The 19467-nt window shown below is 36.1% G+C and overlaps 1 protein-coding gene and 1 pseudogene across 1 annotated transcript; both read right to left on the bottom strand.

The window, feature by feature from the left end:
- Positions 1-4693: 4693 nt before the first annotated feature.
- Positions 4694-5894, bottom strand: LOC133711133 (geranyl diphosphate phosphohydrolase-like; annotated as a pseudogene).
- Positions 5895-11559: 5665 nt separating this feature from the next.
- LOC133707790 (geranyl diphosphate phosphohydrolase-like) lies at positions 11560-12402 on the bottom strand. The gene is made up of 2 exons (XM_062133275.1): positions 12216-12402; positions 11560-12050 (listed from the first exon to the last, which is right to left on the bottom strand). Exons 1-2 carry the CDS (start codon positions 12370-12372, stop codon positions 11755-11757), a joined length of 453 nt encoding a protein of 150 aa, XP_061989259.1. The 5' UTR covers positions 12373-12402; the 3' UTR covers positions 11560-11754.
- Between the last annotated feature and the right edge of the window lie 7065 nt (positions 12403-19467).

Here is a 19467-nt window from a genome sequence, read left to right as displayed (position 1 = left end):
TCTGTTTCAATTTCTGTAGTAGTGAAATGACCCTGAAATATTAAAAAACTATACAACTCATAAAACAGATAGGGGTAATATAGTCAAATTATAAAATAAACAGAAAAAAAAAAGTGAAAATGAGAAATAGATAATCAAACTACCCACTTTTTTTTTTTTTTTTTTTTCAAAAAGAAAAAAAGATAATGGATTAAAACAGTTATTGTAAAGAGAAGTTAATTAGTGGGAGACAAAAGTGAGTTGTCGATTTTTTTTGTTTATTTTTTTAATAAAAATATAATTTGTAATTGTCATAATTGCCCTTGTCATTTAATTAATTCTCAATTTTTAAAAATATTTCAGGGTCATTTCTGTCAAATTTTTTAGTTTTGGCTAACAAAGCCTCCTCTCTTAATAATAGTATAAATAATAATAATAATAATAAATAAATAAATAAAAATAATAATAAAACAAAAAATCCATAACCTGCTTATAAATATTTAAGAAGTAGCTAGTAGGCCTCATCAAAAAGCCCGCGGATCAAGTGGGCCGATGGAGGCCCGCCGGCCCTGAGGGCTAAAAGCCCGGCCCGGCCCGTTAAAAAGCCCGCAAAGCCCGCCTCGGGTGGGTAGTGGGCCGGCCCGCAAAAGCCCGGCCCGGCCCGTAAAAGCCCGTAAAATATTTTATATATATATATGTGTGTGTGTGTTTATATATATATATATGTAGATATGTGTGTGTGTGTTTATAAATATATATATACACACATATAGATATATATTTGTGTGTGTTTATATATATATATATATATATATATGTGTGTGTGTGTGTGTGTGTGTTATATATAGATATATCTATATATGTGTGTGTGTTTATAAATATATATATATATATATATATATATATATATATATATATATATATATATATATATATTCTAAATATCGGTTGACCAATTCGATCGGATTCAATATGGTGAAATTGGCTAAATTTTTTACCACACTCATAATTTATTGTAATAAACTCATCCAACGGTCGGTTTTTCCATTGTCTTTGAATTGATAGGGGTTGCTCTTAGGAGTGTATGATATATAAATATAGGTTTATAAGAGTAACTACGTTTGACCTAGTTGATCGAATTCGAAACGATAACCAAATTTGCTAGATTTTTTACAACCACCATAAAATATTACAATCTCTCAATCGAGCGGTTGGTTTCTCCAAATTCATCTTCCACTTCACGGTTGTTTTAGAATGGACCTCAACAATTTAAATGTAATGTATAAGTCATACAACTTTAGGAGACAAATTAGTATAGGCCAACGTATTTGTAATTAAAAATTGAAATTTTTATCTTATGTCCACACACATCCATCGATGAATTATTTACAAGCGTGATGTAAAAAAATAAACAAGTTTTGCGTTCATCATGCCATCGGTCAACCAAGAAAACATGCAAGTGACTACAGTTGACCAATCCGATCGAGTTCGAAACTATGGTGAAATTGACTAAATTTTTAACCACACTCATAATTTATTGTAATAATCACATCCAATGGTCGGTTTTCCCATTTTCTTTAAATTGATAGGGGTTGCTCTTTGGAGCGTGTGATATATAAATATAGGTTTAGAAGAGTAACTAGGTTTGACCTAGTTGATCGAATTTGAAACGAAAACCAAATTGGCTGTATTTTTTACAACCACCATAAAATATTACAATCTCTCAATCGAGCGGTTGGTTTCTCCAAATTCATCTTCCACTTCATGGTTGTTTTAGAATGGACCTCAACAATTTAAATGCAATGTATAAGTCATACAACTTTAGGAAGAAAATTGGTATAGGCCAATGTGTTTGTAATTAAAATTAATTTTTTTTATCTTATGTCCATGCACATCCATCGATGGAATATATACAAACGTGATGTGAAAAAATAAGCACGTTTCGCGGTTGTCACGCCATCGGTCAACCAAGAAAACATATAAGTGACTACGGTTGACCAATCCGATCGAATTCGAAAATATGGTGAAATTGGCTAAATTTTTTATCACACTCATAATTTATTGTAATAAACTCATCAAACGGTCGGTTTTTTCATTTTCTTTGAATTGATAGGGGTTGCTCTTTGGAGTGTATGATATATAAATATAGGTTTATAAGAGTAACTACGTTTGACCTAGTTGATCGAATTCGAAACGATAACCAAATTTGCTAGATTTTTTACAACCACCATAAAATATTACAATCTCTCAATCGAGCGGTTGGTTTCTCCAAATTCATCTTCCACTTCACGGTTGTTTTAGAATGGACCTCAACAATTTAAATGTAATGTATAAGTCATACAACTTTAGGAGACAAATTAGTATAGGCCAACGTATTTGTAATTAAAAATTGAAATTTTTATCTTATGTCCACACACATCCATCGATGAAATATTTACAAACGTGATGTAAAAATATAAGCAAGTTTTGCGTTCATCACGCCATCGGTCAACCAAGAAAACATGCAAGTGACTACAATTGACCAATCCGATCGGGTTTGAAACTATGGTGAAATTGACTAAATTTTTAACCACACTCTTATTTTATTGTAATAATCACATCCAACGGTCAGTTTTCTCATTTTCTTTGAATTGCTATATGTTGCTCTTTGGAGTGTATGATGTATAAATATAGATTTATAAAAAATTAGTGCCTTTAAAAATTTATTTATCAATAAATTAGTATCTATATATAAATAAAGATTTTTTTTGGGTACAATATAGAATTATAGATAATGTTATCTTTGATTGTATTTGATCATTATCCAATGAATTTCCAAAGCTTGATTAAAAAAAAAAATATTTGTGTCTTTAAATATTTATTTATACATAAAGCCCGCAAGGCCCGGCCCAAAAAAGCCCGCAAGGCCAAGCCCGGCCCGGCCCGAAAAAGCCCGCAAAGCCCGCTTTATATGGACGGGCTTGGATCCGTCTATTTTTAATAAAGCCCGGCCCGGCCCGGCCCGCTATTATTTAAAAATATAACAAGGCCCGGCCCGGCCCGTTGACGACCCCTAGTAGCTAGTTAGCTAACGGCCGGTGCAACAAATAATTCTAATGGGTAAAAATTATAAATTAACCTTGTGGTTTAAAAATATTTAATTCTATCCCTGTGGTTTGTGAAACTAATTAATATTGGTCCAAATACTATTTTTGACAAAAATCCCTCATGTGCAAGGATAAATTTGTCATTTCAATTTAAAGTAGTAAAAGAAACTAAATGAAATAGCATTTGAAAAATGAAACTAAAAAAATAGAAGGTTGTGGAATTCTAATTTTTATTTATTTTTAATTTCTTTTCCTATAAATTTTCTAATTTATTTTGTTTTTTGTTTTATTTTTTTATTGATCGAGATGACAAATTTATCCTTACATATGAATTGCACATGGGAAAGTTTTTGTCAAAATTAGCTTTTGGATCAATTTTGATCAATTTTGCAAATCACAAGGGTAAAATTATACATTTTGAAACCACAAAGTTAATATTAAGTATCACCCCAAATTACTGGGACTATTTATAATTTTTACCTATAATTCAAAGCATCCATCCCTATTTAGGCAGGGACGGATCTATGGACAAGGCTACTTAGGTTGTAACCCAACCCAAATTTCTCTCACAAACGTCTACATAGCATGAAATGTACCAACATTCAACAAGGGAAAACTTGACTAGTTGGTTAAGGCATTAGCTTTTCACATGTTGGGTCCCTGGTTTGATCATTAATGGATTCAGTTTCTTTTTCTTCCTTTTTGGCCTTTTATTTCTTTCTTCTTTGACTAATTTTTTTTTTTTGCATCATTTTCTTTTCTTTAGTTTCTGTTTTTTTTTTTTGTCTCTTTACCCATTTTCTCCTCCCTTTTTCTCTTTTTTCCCCTTCTTTTGTTACAATTTTTATATTAGTTTTTTCTATTAATATTTCTTAAAAATTTCTTCTCTTAAAGGCAAATATTGTCCGTTTTTCTTTACTCTTTCCACATTTTGTTCTCCCTTTTTTTTTCTTTAGTTACAACATTCTTCATTAGTTTTTTTTTTTTTAAATTTAATCTTAAAGTCTATTGAATTATTATCGACAAAGAAAAAAAAATTCTTATAAGCAAGCCTTAAATTAGCCCACTCCAAATCTGCATCATGGCTACGTCCCTATATTTAGGGGTACCCTTTCTCACTTTGGCATTCACGTGTGTATATACGGCTCAAAGTTGGAACAATTGTTGATTTTTTTAACGGTACTTAATAGAAGCAAGCATCTATGATATCGGTTAAGGTTGGAACAATTAAAAATATACAGATGTATTCCTTTTAGATCGACTTGGGCAAGTGCTGTTAGGATTGATGTAATATTAGGACTCTTCATCTTGAGCGGGGACACGTGCTAGTCGACTACAAGATTAGTTAGGCCTTCTCTGTATAGTATAAATTGGAAAGTTCTCCATCCTGTAGAGTCTGTTAGCAACTCTGTCTTTTATCTTCGACCTTTAGAATCTTAGCCACAATTTTAGCAAGTGCAAGTTACTTAATGAAAGTGGAATACTTTATGAGGAGATCAATTGAGCCGTCTATCTCAAGACGAATTATTACAAGAAATAGTATCATGCAGGCCTACACGTCTTAAAAGCACAATCTCAAAGATAAGCTTCGTAATTAAGATTATATTACAACGATTATGTGGTTTCTATCAAGAAAAAAGAACAACCTGTTCAAGGTGTAGTAATATATGAGTACATATAGCTGGAGATAAAAAAGGGAAAAGATTAAATCCAGCCTGAACTGCTTTTTCTAAGGGCGAAAAGAGTGGCTTGGGGAGGTTGTCCCACTCATACCAACCCCAACCATCACAGAAATCTGGCTCAATATTCTGAGGCTGTTGATGATCTGCCAAGACTGCTCGCATAGAAATCACCACGTACTGGTATGGTTGGGCTTTGTCCAAGAACAGGTTGTTTGTGATTGTTAGAAACTCTAACTTATCGATCAATGTCTAAACCAGTTTCTTCCTTCACTTCTCTTGTTGCACACTCCTCAAAGCTCTCACCTGCAAGTACACAAATAAGTTATAAAACATGAATGCAGCCCGGTAAGAAATGGAAATGGCCGCAAAACATCAGTGTATTGGGAGAAAAGTATATTCAATAGTGTTCTCATGCTCATAACTATCAGATACGCACAAGTGATCAAATTCATTTCTATACAAGAAACGTTTCTACATCAGTTTAGCCAAATTTGAAACCGTTCAATCATTTGATTGTTAAATTTGCAAAGCTTAGATAAATGAGGATATACTCATTAGCCATTAGAACTGACAATTAAAGAGAAATGAAAGATATATAATCAATTACCAAATTCGAGGTGTCCCCCAGGAAGGGAAAATGTGGAATCACCAAGAGATGAGCGGCGCCGTCCCAACAACACCTTGTTCCGTCTCAACAAGCACACTACAACTACCACTTTAATTGGTCACCTTGGCCGGTATCGCAGCTTCAACCACCGTCTCGTTGACCATGTTTTATATATATCTTCCAACAACCGTCTTGCTTGAGTTATGCACTAAATTAGTCTGAAAATAATAAGAATAATATTTATAAATAATATTAAAAAATAAGAATAATATCAGACCGGGTTAATTACCCACGTGTGCATGCCTAACGGCCACACGGGCTCCACGTCACCCAAAGTTGTCCACGTGTATGGCTTGAAAATTCGCCACACGTGTGGGGGTGTGTTGAGAATATATACATCCCACATGGGAAAAATGGGACATTGCCTATGAGTTTATAAGGGTTTGGGCCACTCCATCCATTGCCAATTGGTTTTGGATGTGAACCCCATATTACTTTATCAGAACCATTTCTCTATTTGGCCACACCACTCCCAGACATGCCGAGATTGTAGCGATCTCATGCGGGTTACATTTAGGCTTTAGCATTGGAGCAAGGATATCTTCATCTTGAGTTTTAGTCGGATGCTCAGGCTGTCATTAACGTTATTCAAGACAAAGAGATGAACTTGGCTACCTATGGGCACCTATTGGATGGGATCAAGACGCTAATGGGACGGTTAATAATAAGCTAGATTGCTTGTTTGTTCCAAGAGACTGCAACAAATTGCCAGGATCGGACCAACGGTGAAGCACGGTTTGAGTTATACGTGGTCCAACTCTTTTCCCTTCATGCATGGATTTTTGATCCCTTTCAATAAAATTACAATTCTAAAAAAAATATCGTTTCTTAAAATATTTGACTCTTTGTATTTCACCGTACATGTATTTCTCTATTTCAACCTTTAATATGCACTGTAATAAAGAACCAAAAAAACTCATAGCGGAATGGGTTTGGTCGTGAGTTAAACGTATACATACGACCACCTTAATTTATAGTTAGAAGAAAGAAATGATAGAAAGAAAAATTAGGTAAGAACAACACTTTAGTCAAGGTAATAACACTTTAACAAACCAGTCGTTATAAGAAAGGGGCAAGCCAAACCCTACCCCTTCACAACCAATTTCGCTCTCACTTACTCACTCACCCACACTGAAGTCCACGTCGATCACTCCTGAATGGCAATAAGAAGGAAGCAAAATTACTGATATAAATTTTAAGATGTGTTTTCTCTTATAACAAATATTTTTGTTTTACTCTTACAAATGAGAGACTTGTGAATGTTGGAGCTCGAAGTTGAATGAGCATTCTACTCAAGCGAGCGCCTTATCATCCCTTCCAACCCTCATTAGCATTTCATAACCACGTCTAAAGCCCTCTACATCAGCATAACTGTGATTTCTATAATTATGTATAAACCTGTCTATAACATCACCAAGACACCAACTGTACATTCAAGATGTCCTTGCCCCACTTTAATTTATTGATTTTACAAGAGAAACACAAAGATATAAAGAAACATATGTGGTTCAACATTTAACTTTCACTATTTTAGTGATATTGCTAGGCACGAATACCAGTATGTCTTTTTTTGTCTTCCAAAACAAACACAATAAGATGACGAGGGTGCTGCCAACTCAAATTGGTGATCTGAGAGCAGGGCGATAGAAGAAGACGGCTGTGGCGGTGGCTCTTTCAATATTTTTTGATTCGTTTTTTTCTTTTCTTTTTCTTTTCAATTTATTAGAGGGGTAAAATGTGATTAAATTTTTATAAAATTAATGAAGGTCTAAAAATCAAATTAAGAAGTCTAAATAGAACCAGCCTTTAAGCTAGTAAATACCTCATGTGTCAAAGTTGAAGTTGTATCTGGTCTAAATCAAACCTCTATTTTGGTACAACCTCAGTGGTATGAAATTACCTTTTAGTCTCTATTTTAGTACTAGGAAAGGAAGCAAAATGTCTAAATTACCTTTTAATATCTAAAACGAATTGACAAAATTACGTACTTTTTCATATGGACAAACACTTCATCACATTCTCATAAAATATACACAACTAATTCATTTGAGTAGGCGGGGAGAGGCAGAGATGCACGGAACAAAAAAAATCACACAAAATTTAGTACACAACACTACTAGCAAAACGGGTTACTCACACAGATTTAAATCTGTGTGAAATAATGTTATTTCACACGGATGTCAGTAGGTAAAAGGCTGTACCTACGGTGCAAGCACGGAATATTTTTCGGTTGCCTTCGGAGGGGGCGCTAATGCTCTATTCACACGGTTTTTAGAGTCCGTGTGAAAATTCTTGTGGGTCCCACTTGTCTTCCAACAAGCATTGTAAAAATTTTATGTAATCCATGTGAGATTAAAATAATATTTAATACATCAGTCAGTGTGGAATACCTTATTAACTCACACATGTCTGTGTGAAAAAAGTAGTGATATTCAAAAAAAAATTATTATTATTTTGCTAATTTTATTATTCCATTAATCAGAATTCAAACAGTAACACAGAATGAACTCACAATTGATATTGGTACCCAGAACTAACTAGAAAAGAAAAATATCATTTAAAGTGACTTCAAGTTACATCATAAACTAACTTTATACAAAAAGATTGGCAACAAGATGAAGTTCTAAACCCTTGATCACCTCCAGTTCTACCCTTCCATAGTTGTCGTTGACAGTCCCAATCTGTTGGATTTATCCCATACTCCTAATGAAGAAAACAGTCACAGTACTTGTAAATAATTTGAGTAATGTACCTAATTCATATGACAACTACTAGGGTTGGCCATTATGCCAAGATAACTACCATTAAACTACACTTCAAGAGCAGACATGAACCACAATAAAGCCATATCTACTAAAGATGTGTTCTTACCATCCAACCAAGTACCAATTGGCAAAGCCAGCCCCAATTGCCCATTGATTACAACTCAGTGTTTAGCCAATTTTTCCATCTGCATATAGTGAATCTACACTTCACCAACAAGTCAAAAAGAAGAGAACAAGAATAGAAATTGATTGATCAATCAAATTCATACAAAAGACAGAAAGAAAGAAAGCAATTAGATAATCTGAGGTTCAAAACCGTTTAGAATCAAAACCAACCTTTTTAGAAGCAAAACCTACACATTTATAGGTTCAAAAACAGAAATAAAAAATACAAATAGAACCCAGAACCCATAATTTCTTTGTGAAACCTTCTTCAATCTCAGCCTTGTGAAACAAAACCCACAACCAAGAATTTCTTAAAATAACCAGACTCACTGAAACAACCCAAACTGAAAATTACCAATAACCCACAACCCAAATATTATTCTATGTTGCACTACTCAATTTATCTTGCTACCCAAACTTGAATACAAGCGTCGGGTATCTACACATATAAGAAATTATGCATGAATATATATATATATATATATATATATATATATATAAGCCATTCGATTTACCATCTATTTTTAAGTCATTCAACTACTGGAAACAGAAAAGAACTAAGCATTAACAACCAATTTTAATTTCTACAATAAAGAAGAAGTTCGGTCTCTCTGTGCGTTCGCCGAGGTTGAGGGAGTTATGGTGGTGGTCCTGGACCAATTGGTTTTCCTCTTGCAGGAATCTGAAAATCAAGTAAGGTAAAAAGGTTATCCAAGCAATCTAATTGCAATCTTCAAATTACCAACCTTACAAATACCCATCAATCAAAGAAGTAGGAGAAAAAAAATTCGGCGACACATCAAACCCATATACGCAAACACTTTTCTCCTCACCTTAACCTTACAAAACCCATTAAACAATGTATTGAAAGTAACAAAATCAGGTCCACATCCTCCTACCCTTATCATGTTCATCTCTAAACAAGCCACATCAATATCACATAGTTTCCAGTACCCATTAATTTAGAGAGGAATTAATTGGAGATTGAGACATAAAGAATGAGAGAGAGGGAAAGAGAAAATGAAATAGGATCGATCTGTCCATGGATCCCTGCGCTCGGGTAGAGGTCGAGGACAGGGTGAGCTCTGCTACTGATGACCCCAACCGCTTCAAATTGCTTTTGTCGATCTCTTGTTTTTTCAATTAAACCGTAATTGCATCTGTTGAGAATGGAGATATGGGGTTGGGGGAAGGCTAAGCTTCTCTGAGGGAGGAAGAAGGTGATTAGAGGAAGGAGGTTGGATGAGGCGGCAGAGTGACGAGGAGGAAGGAGGGAGGGGGAGAGAGAGAGAGAGAGAGGCAATAATGACAGAGAAAGAGAGGCGATAATGATGATGGAGAGTTCGTGTGTTTTGGTTAGGTTACAAATGGTTTAATGGGTAAAATTGCAACAGAAATCCGTGTGAAAAACATATGTAATTTTTACAGATATCTGTATGTATATATCTCAATAAATCTATAAATCGTCATTTGAAAGTTTACACGGAATTCTGTATGCATATTGTTTTCTCACACGGACATCCGCATCTTCATCTCACACAGATATTTGTGTAATGCTCATTTCACACAGATATCTGTGTCAAACTATTTTAGCGACGAAAAACCGTCTCTCTACAATTCATATAGCACAAACAAACAACAATTTTTTAATAAACTTATATTTAGTATATACAGAAATATGTGTGAACTAGACTTCACACGGACAACCGTATGAGTAGATAATAAAATATTTTATTTTTCACACGGATGTCTGTATGTGATGTTTTTTCACACAGACTTATGTGGCTATTCTTATTCCATAAACTCTTGTGGGCCCAATTTTACTTATTTCACACGGTTTTCTGTATATATTGTCAATGCACACTGATGTCTGTGGCTGTATAAAATCTGTGTGAGTTAAATCTGTGTGAGATACCTGTTTTGCTAGTAGTGCAAACTCGATAAATGCTTAATGAAGGTACATGGTACAAATAAATCACACAAAATACTCTTAAAAAGGAAATCAGCTTGCTGGTGCTGGTGCTGATGATGAATCAGCTAGCAGAAAATAGCATTACATATAGCTAACAGCTGTCTAATGTTGGAAAAGGGTTAAATCCATCCTGCACCACTTTCTCCAAAGGCCATAAAAGTGAGAGAGAGAGGGATCTGAGGAAGGAGGAATCGAATAGATGAAGAAAAATCAGAAAGAGAGAAAGGAAAACTAAAGAACAGACGTGGGTTTCGTGGAGCTGGAAGAAGGAAGAAGAAAGAGATAAAAACGAAGGAAAAAAAGAAGAAGAAGAAAAAAAAAAAACTGAGGGCATAATAGACATTTTGGTGTCAAATTAACGGCGTCATTGACGTCGTGTACTGATAGTGGGTCGAGTTTCAGATTTCGTGTACCGAAATGATTGGTTTGGAACTTTATGTATAAGAATTATTAGTGGCATTTACTTGATATACTGTTTGTGAAATTTTCCCTTTATTCAAATCTAAATCCCAAATTGTGGTGGTTCATACTCAGTTACCATCCATGTTCCAATTCTGCATCACCAAATCATCTTGCAGGCACTTGTGGAGGTAGGCTGACTCTACCTGAAATTCACGATCCATGAATGCAGGAAGATTCTGTCCATCTCTCCCTACCGGTTCGAAAGGAATATGTGCTCCAGTATCGGGATGCACAGGCCGGTCATAGACGGTTGCCATTGCTGGATTCATTAGATCAGCTTCTTGAGACTCCACAAATTCTTCCTCAACAAACTCATCATCCACAATCATGTTATGAAGAATGATACAACTTATCATGATAGCTCGAAGATCCTCCAGTTTAAACAACCTAGCACCGTGACGCAGTATAGCCCATCGAGATTGAAGGATACCAAAACACCTCTCCACATCTTTGCGATAAGCCCCTTGTTTTTTACAAAAGTGTTTCTCCTCTTCTGTTTTTTACATTACATTTAATGAGTACCTTTTAGTTATCATTTCTATGAAATACATGGACGGTTCATTATAATAGTAGTAAGTGTTGTTAGAACCATCCATTAATTGTTTGATTCAATTAGATAATTAAACGATTTCTTATTTAATTGATTTTTTACATAGATGATCTTTTAAGGCTAATCTAAGATATAGACCGTTGGATAATAATTTTTTTTTTTTTTTGGAAGGGGATGATAAATTTATTAAGTAAAAGTATGTTAATCGACAATAAAAGTGAAAATATGCTAGCTCGTTCACCCAAAAGGGTGAACCTAAGAATTGTCTTTAACATGATTAGTACACAAACTTGATTAACGCTTAGTGAAGGTACATGCATGGTACAAATTAACAGATCACTCACAAAATACTCTTAAAAAGGAAAGAAGCCTGTTGTGCCGATGAATCAGAAGAATATTGCGCGCTACATATAGCTAGCAGCTGTCTCATGTTGGAAAAGGGTTAAATCCATCCTGAACCACTTTCTCCAAAGGCCAGAAGAGTGGCTTCGGAAGATTGTCCCACTCATACCATCCCCAACCATAACAGAATTCTGGCTCAATATTCTGGGGCTCTTGACGAGGATCTGCCAGCACTGCTCTCATGAAAATAGCCACGTACTGTGATGGTTTGGCTTCGTCTAGGAACAGGTTGTTGGTCACAGTTAGCAATTCTATCTTGCCAATGTCTAAACCAGTTTCTTCCTTCAGTTCCCTCGCTGCACACTCCTCAAAGCTCTCGCCTGAAACGTTTGCAACCAAAATCAATTAATTAGCTCTCGTAGAAAATGTAAGATATGTTATTTACCCTCTTATAGTTTGTTACTGCAGTGCGTGCGTAATATGAAATACAAATTCTGAAGTGCGAACTGACAACTTAGAAGAATGAACAAGAGAAAATTAACTACCAAACTCAAGGTGGCCACTGGGAAGGGAAAAGGTGGAATCTCCGAGAGAGGAGCGGCGTCGTCCCAAGAGCACGTTTTGGCCTCTCAACAGGCACACTACCACGGCCACTTTTATCGACCCCGCAGTTTCAGCCACTACTACTGTCTCGTTTCCCATGCTTTTGAATTTTGATATGGTCTTTTACTCTTTTTCCAAGGAAGAAGAATTTGATCGATCGAGCCAATTTGCAGTACTCGACATACCCTCATGACCACCTTTAAATAGATAACTGGATCGAACGCCCTCATGTCACAGACACTCACAACTCAGATTCTATCTAGAAGATGATGCTCCCTGTGGACAGTTGAGATCGAGAGCGCGGTCAGTTTGACTTTCATCCAAAAACACTGGTCAACGACCGTTGCGATGTCGTTTGGCTTTAAATTACAAATATTATTGCATACAACGTCGACTTGACGGATTGTCTACCACGAGCTTTGTTCATAAAAAATTTGTTTACGACTTTTTCTACCATGCGTTTTTAAAGATTGGATGGTCGTATACGACCCTTTCTCCGGTCAGAAAAAGTTACAGGCTATAAAATTGCGTCGTATTTGCTTGCATGCATGGTGAGATGAGATTATCTTAAAGAGGAAGGGGTTTCTCTATTGTGTACGTACATATCACGTATTGCTTACATAACCATGATACCATATATATCAATCTACAACTAATGAACTAGCTCGTTTTACCTGAAATGATGAGGCTGACGATCTTGTACTGACGTCATTATCTGTATTTTTGGATAATATACAATCATAAGATCAATCTGTTAACATATAAATTGATATTGGATGGTGAATAAGTAATAATATGGACCTAGATTCAATCATGATCGATCAAGATTTTTCTCGTTAGAATTACCAACTGGAAACTACGTACACGTCTGTTGTGATATCATCATATCAATGAGTGTAACCTCCCTGTTGCAGCTGTAAGCTCTGACTGTCGGCATAGGTTGAACTTAATAATGTGTTGATGTCGATCTCATGTTTTCTTGGGCCAGGGCGGCGCCTTGAAATATTGAAGATGCCCTCGTCAAGTCCATTCTGGCTGCAACAATCAGTGTTTCATTATTTGATATTCCAGTCATCACTTCTCCTGTACGTAGCTAAGAAAATGGCTAACGCACATCTAGCTAGCTGCTATACAAGATATACCTATATTGTAAATAGTTATAGGGGTTTATGATCCCTAACACCACCCAAGATAAGTGTATAGGCCGACGTACAAGTGTACAACTCGAGTAAAGTAATGATGTTATTTCATTTACAAATTGAAGGGAAATCAAACCTCTGATGTTAACTCAATTTCTAACTCTCGTTACAACTTGAGCTAACTCTAGAAACTTATGATCAATAAATATTTGATCACTCAGTACTGAATTTAACCTAATTAAGGAGATATATAAAATACAAAATAAGAGAACAGACTTTATTAGTCAAAGTGATTAGGAAATTATATATAAATCCGTACATCATATATTAATTCAAAATATGTCTAATAATTAAGGGATAAGAAGGTAAATAACAAAATTAAAATTAAAAAAGAAATAAAAATTCACTTCTTGCAGGTAACTTTCCACTATGTGCATTTCACCAATGGAAAAACTTTCATCTATTTGTAGTAACTCCCCACTTTTTTTTATAAATTTTGTCACATCCATTAAAAAATTCACTTCTTGCAGGTAACTTTCCACTATGTGCATTTCACCAATGGAAAAACTTTCCACTATTTGTAGTAACTCCCCACTTTTTTTGATAAATTTTCTCGCATCCATTAAATTAATTATTCTCGGGTGTGTTTTTCCTAGTATGATTTATCACAGCCTCTTTGTTTTGTAGTTGTGTTCATATCTTCACTATATTATAAATTTTTATGGCAGCGGATGGACCGGTCCCAATCAGATGCCCGATAATTTGGGATGGTATCTTCTTTTCCGACTATTATGCAGCTCCTCTTCTAGTTGTATTCTCATGTCTGCACAATATTATATTATGCATAACTAGTGTGCTCTATGTACGTATACTATATTTTATATTTTGAACTGAATAACTGGAGTAATTAATTAGTGGTAACGGAATACTGGCAAGAAAGAAGGATTTACAGTCAAGTATAAGCCAATCAAATATGGACTATTGTTGAGTCATAAATTACTTATGCATTTGTGCCCCAAAACTATATAAATTGATTTGTCTTCAATGCTATTTTACCCTCTTTAATCCATTTCTTTTTATTTGTAGGAAACCATGCATTGAGAAGAAAATGATCAAATAAGCCTTGAAATGCGGAGATTTAAAGCTAGGAGAAGAAGACATGGAAATTGGAAGAAAATTACAAATTGACTTTTCCGGCGAGCCACCACTCATGGAGGACCTCTAGTTCAGCCAAGGAGGACCATGGTGGTAGGAATTTTCTACCATTTGAAATTCAAATATATCCCCACACATTGTCGTTTTAAAGCTTTGAATGCATTTTGGGACTGATTTGGGACCATGATGTAAGAGCATCTCTTCCATCTTTTGTCTCCTAACATAGTTGATTTTGAAGACCCAAGATACCTTATCTTCATTATCTCTTCAACCATTCTCACTTCACTTTAGCTTCATCTTCTCTCTACAACTCCACCTCCCTTTAATTCAAACACCAAAATCCATCTTCACCACTTCCCATCAATTCCACAACCACCTCAACACTACAAACCATCACTAGCTACTCAAGGATTCATCATCTCAACATCATTAAGGAGCTTGAGGAGCAAGGAAGCACAACCACCACAACATCACACCATGACATGGGAGACCTATCTCCACCACCACTTCCACCACCATCAATAGTCACTTCTCACTCTCTATCTCTCTCTAATTACTTAATGTATTGTAGTATGTTGAAACTTGTTTATTTAGTTATCAGTAAGTAGTGAACTTGTGGGGGCTAGGGTTGAAAGCCCTAGCCAACCTTGCTTGTAATTGATGTTTTGTTTATGATTTGATGAAATTCATGTTGTCACCTTCACATGCGAAATCAAAAGTTGAATGCATTTACTTAGACCTAATCAATATGAGTTAATGTGTTTGCATTACCTTTAGGCAAAAGGAAGCCTGAAAGCACACCATGTGTGCATGTGAGGGTAGCTAGTAAGCTAAAATCACCTAGAGATATGATTGGCTTGCTTTCTTGGTTATCTAAACTCTAAGCTTTATACATTTAGGGGCAAAGGATTGATACCTATCTGGTAATTGAATTTGTCACTAGGTAGTTAACTCTAGACTTATCTGGTTAGAGTTAATAAAATCAAAGGAGTTTCGGCCTTAGTAGTCTTATCCGGATGCTAAGAAGGTAATTGGACAATAGGTTTAGCATCATTCATATTCCCTAACTCCCATCCATTTGATAACAACTTGTTTAGCTTAGCTTAGTTTACATTACTTGCTTTCATTGTTTCAATTTCAATCAAAACCATTCTCAAAATCAAAATCAAATATTTACAACCATCTTGCACATACACACTATGAACTTTGGTTTACTTGTGAGCTTTTGTTTGTGATTCTACATTTACATGCATATTCTTTCTAGTTTTCCTCTATGTCTTCTCTAGCTAGAGTGAATCAAACTCTTGGGTACGATATCCCTTACTCTAAACCCCCACTACACTATAACTTGGCCCTTATACTTGAGGGTGGTTTCAATGCTAACAACTATTATAATCTCAAAGATTATGCCACATGCCGATCTAACAAAGTATATTAAAGTACACCCCACAACATCATTCCCCTTTGTTCTTTTGTTCTATGATCAGATAGGCTTTAGATCCAAAATCAATACCGTTGATTTCATCTTGATTATATACTTTCCTATGGTCAAATTTGGAACCCTAGTCTAACGCTATTTTGGCCAATATAATTTATATTTTGATTATGAATAACCATAGTATAAAATATTTAAATTCATATTTAAGGTACGATGAACTTGCTCATCATACAATTTGTGATTTTAAAATTCGTATTCTACATATTCATTGTAACTACCGTTTCTTTTATAAATTGTCCTTTAAGGTTGACACGACCCGCCCCGGATTTCACCCCGAAATCCGAAGTGGCCCTGCGGGGCCCACTTTAGAAGAAATTCTACCAAAAATTTGGCAGAACTTCCCCTAAAAGTAGGCTAACCAAAACCTGTAGGCAAACATTTACACTTCTAAATCATCCATCCTTAATCTCCTGGAGCCATCTGCTCCCCAAATCACAACTCCAATTTCACAAATATCATTCTCAACCCAAAAACAATATTAATCCCATAGGTTATCAGAGCAATACTAATCCACTAGGTAACAAAGAAAACAGAAATAGAATGAGTACGCGGAAGCAATGCTGTTGGCTATGCCTCGACTCCATGTACGCCCGACCTCAACTAATTTCGCCTGCAAACTGGGCATTTGAAACCGAAGGGCCCAGGGGAAAGTAATTTAAAACGTTAGCGTGAGTGGACAAAAATAAACAATTTAAAAAGAAAAAGATTTCATACTTTCCCACATTTATCTCTTTAAAAACCCGATGCATGCAACAATTTAAAGAAACACAACAATTTTAGTTCAGCTCAAGAAAACCGACTAGCCCTGCTAGCCACAACCAAGCAAAGAGGAAAGAACTCTGATACTCATGAAAATAAGACCAGCCCCGCTGGTTAAGGGAATCGGACTAGACCCCGCTAGCCCAACAATAATATAATGAGTAGGGGAAGATGATAGCCATACGAATAAGCCACTCAGGCTCGGGTGAGGGTGATAGCCTCCCAGGCTAAAGTACTCCCGTTATATACCCACACGCCACTATGTGTAGCGATTAGGATACTGGGCTTCAGCATTACTGTCACAAAGACAGTAACCAGCGCCACAAAGGCGGACGGGCTTCGGTGATCCCATCACCTCGCCACAAAGGCGGAATATCAATGCTAGCAATGATAATAGTCACCCACAGTATGGCAAAAGGGAAATCCGATAACCATAAATCCATAAATACATAAGGCTTCCCCAACTCTCGCAAATGAATTTCCAACGACGTGTCCCACACGCCAAGAGTATCTCCATAATTCGAAACAAAACCAATTCCAAAATCATCATCGAGGCATTCCCAATGCCAAAACTGAAAATCGATAAATAAACAATAAATAATTCCATCGAAATCCCATTTCAAAAATCTTTCAGAAATCTCAAATCGACGAATGAAAATAAATATGGAATTCCGGAAATCACCTCGGAAAAGAATTCATTGAAAATCACAATATCAGAATTTCAAATAATAATTATAATCAATTTCTGAAAAATCAATTCATATTCTCAAAAACAACTCATAAATCTAAATCCGAGCATAATAAGTTCATATCCGAAACTCATGAAAAATCAATGTCAAATTATAATCCAAGACAAAATATCATGCTCGATAATTAAAACGATAAATCAATAAATCAATAATTTCAAAATAATTGCATGCATCATTATTTAAAACAAAAGTCCACTCACAGTACTATTCCGACGATCACGCATACGAGTTCCTTCATCGAGCAATAGCTCGGTACGTCGCCCTGTACACAATTATATTCTGTGAATAGTTATTCAACAAAATAATACGATTCCTAAAATCAATTCCTCATAATTACATCTCCACTTCTCCTCGGATTCAACCCAAATTATACCACTAATACCAATTCGTTAATTTAAAGGTTCCAAGGCAGAACCGAGAGATATCCGACGGTCGGATTCTCATAATTCGATAATCGAAACCCTAAACTTCAAAAATTCATAATTAATTCCAAGTTTCTCCAAAAATCACCAAACTTCACATACAAGCTCTACAACATTTATAGAATTTAATGGGCTAAAATCTGGAATTAAAACACTGCCCTACACGCCTCCACGCGCCACCCACAGTGGCGGCGCGTGGGGCTCACACGCCGGTGGCCACCACCTCCAATAGCCACCAAATTTTGGTAGCACCACCTACTCAACAGACCCAACCATTTTCATAACTACAACATGTTCCAATTTTACCTTTAAGTGATCGAATTTGGCCGGTGAAGAAAACCCAGAAATTCCAAGAACGCTAGGATCGGGTTTCGATCAATTCTCCCTCTACACTGCAAATCGTGGCTCAAGGCTAGGGGCAAAATGATCCTTGGTAAAAACTGCACATTCGACGATGGTTTGGTGGCCGGAAACGGCCGAAATCGATGAAAATCGACGAAACCTTCGTTTTTGCTACAGTAAACTTCGCATCTCAATTCCGAGCTCCTCCGGCCGAGCCACCGCAAAACACCACCCCAGGCATGACAAGGAGGAGGAGGCGAGCCTGCCAGTACCCGGATTCCGTCGTGGGGTGGCCGGAAACGGAAGAATTCGCCAGTGGAAGAAAACGGCAGAAGGGGAAGGAAACGCCAGTGAAAGTAATTCCTGTTTACCATCCAAATGACTAGTAGACCTGTAAATTGAGATACGGGATGTAACAATCTCCGCTCCTTATAAAATTTCATCCTCGAAATTTTATGCTCCTTATCAATTGGGAAGGCACACCAATTGATTCAAAATACCACAATCTCAAAACTTATCAACTCTTCCTTTGTCATCAACATGACATCAAAGGTGAAAATCAACAATTCGCCTTCCTATCCTCACCACAGAGTACAATTCGTCACCACTATGGCTCTTAAGGTAAATCAAACCATCAATCAATACAATCAAGAAGAAACAAGGCAATCACATTCCAAAACAAGCAAAACAATTCATGGTAACCCCTGCATATAATTTAGTTCTGGAGGTCACACTAGTCGAACAATTCAAATCATAGTAATCATCGTAACCTCACACTCTGACGTTCGTAGGTAACCCCTACCATTACAGCAGTCTTCTCGATCATTGTTAACTAAATAACAATTCAGCTCCGCCACCGAGCAGTCATCACACTGATCATCACACAGATAGCCATCATCCTACTGATCATCACACAGATTCCGCGGTTCATCACACATCCTATTGATCATCACACAGATTTATGAGGATCATCACACAGATAGCAATTGTCCAGCTGATCATCACACAGATATCAATAGTCCAGCTGATCATCATACAGATTTCGCCGGTCATCACACAGATATCACATGACAATCATCACAAAGATTCATCACACTAATTCAACGATTCATTACACAAATATTCCTACA

This window comes from Rosa rugosa, chromosome 5 (genome assembly GCF_958449725.1).
Source record: "Rosa rugosa chromosome 5, drRosRugo1.1, whole genome shotgun sequence".
Taxonomy (NCBI): Eukaryota; Viridiplantae; Streptophyta; class Magnoliopsida; order Rosales; family Rosaceae; genus Rosa; species Rosa rugosa.
The sequence above is the reverse complement of the archived record's forward strand: the minus strand, read 5'-3'. Positions and strand labels throughout refer to the sequence as shown.

Coding starts and splice junctions, on each gene's coding strand:
- LOC133707790 (XM_062133275.1), bottom strand. CDS start 12,372: ATGGGAAACGAGACAGTAGTAGTGGCTGAAACTGCGGGGTCGATAAAA. Junction 12,051..12,215: donor CAGTGGCCACCTTGAGTTTG/GTAGTTAATTTT, acceptor CAAACGTTTCAG/GCGAGAGCTTTGAGGAGTGT.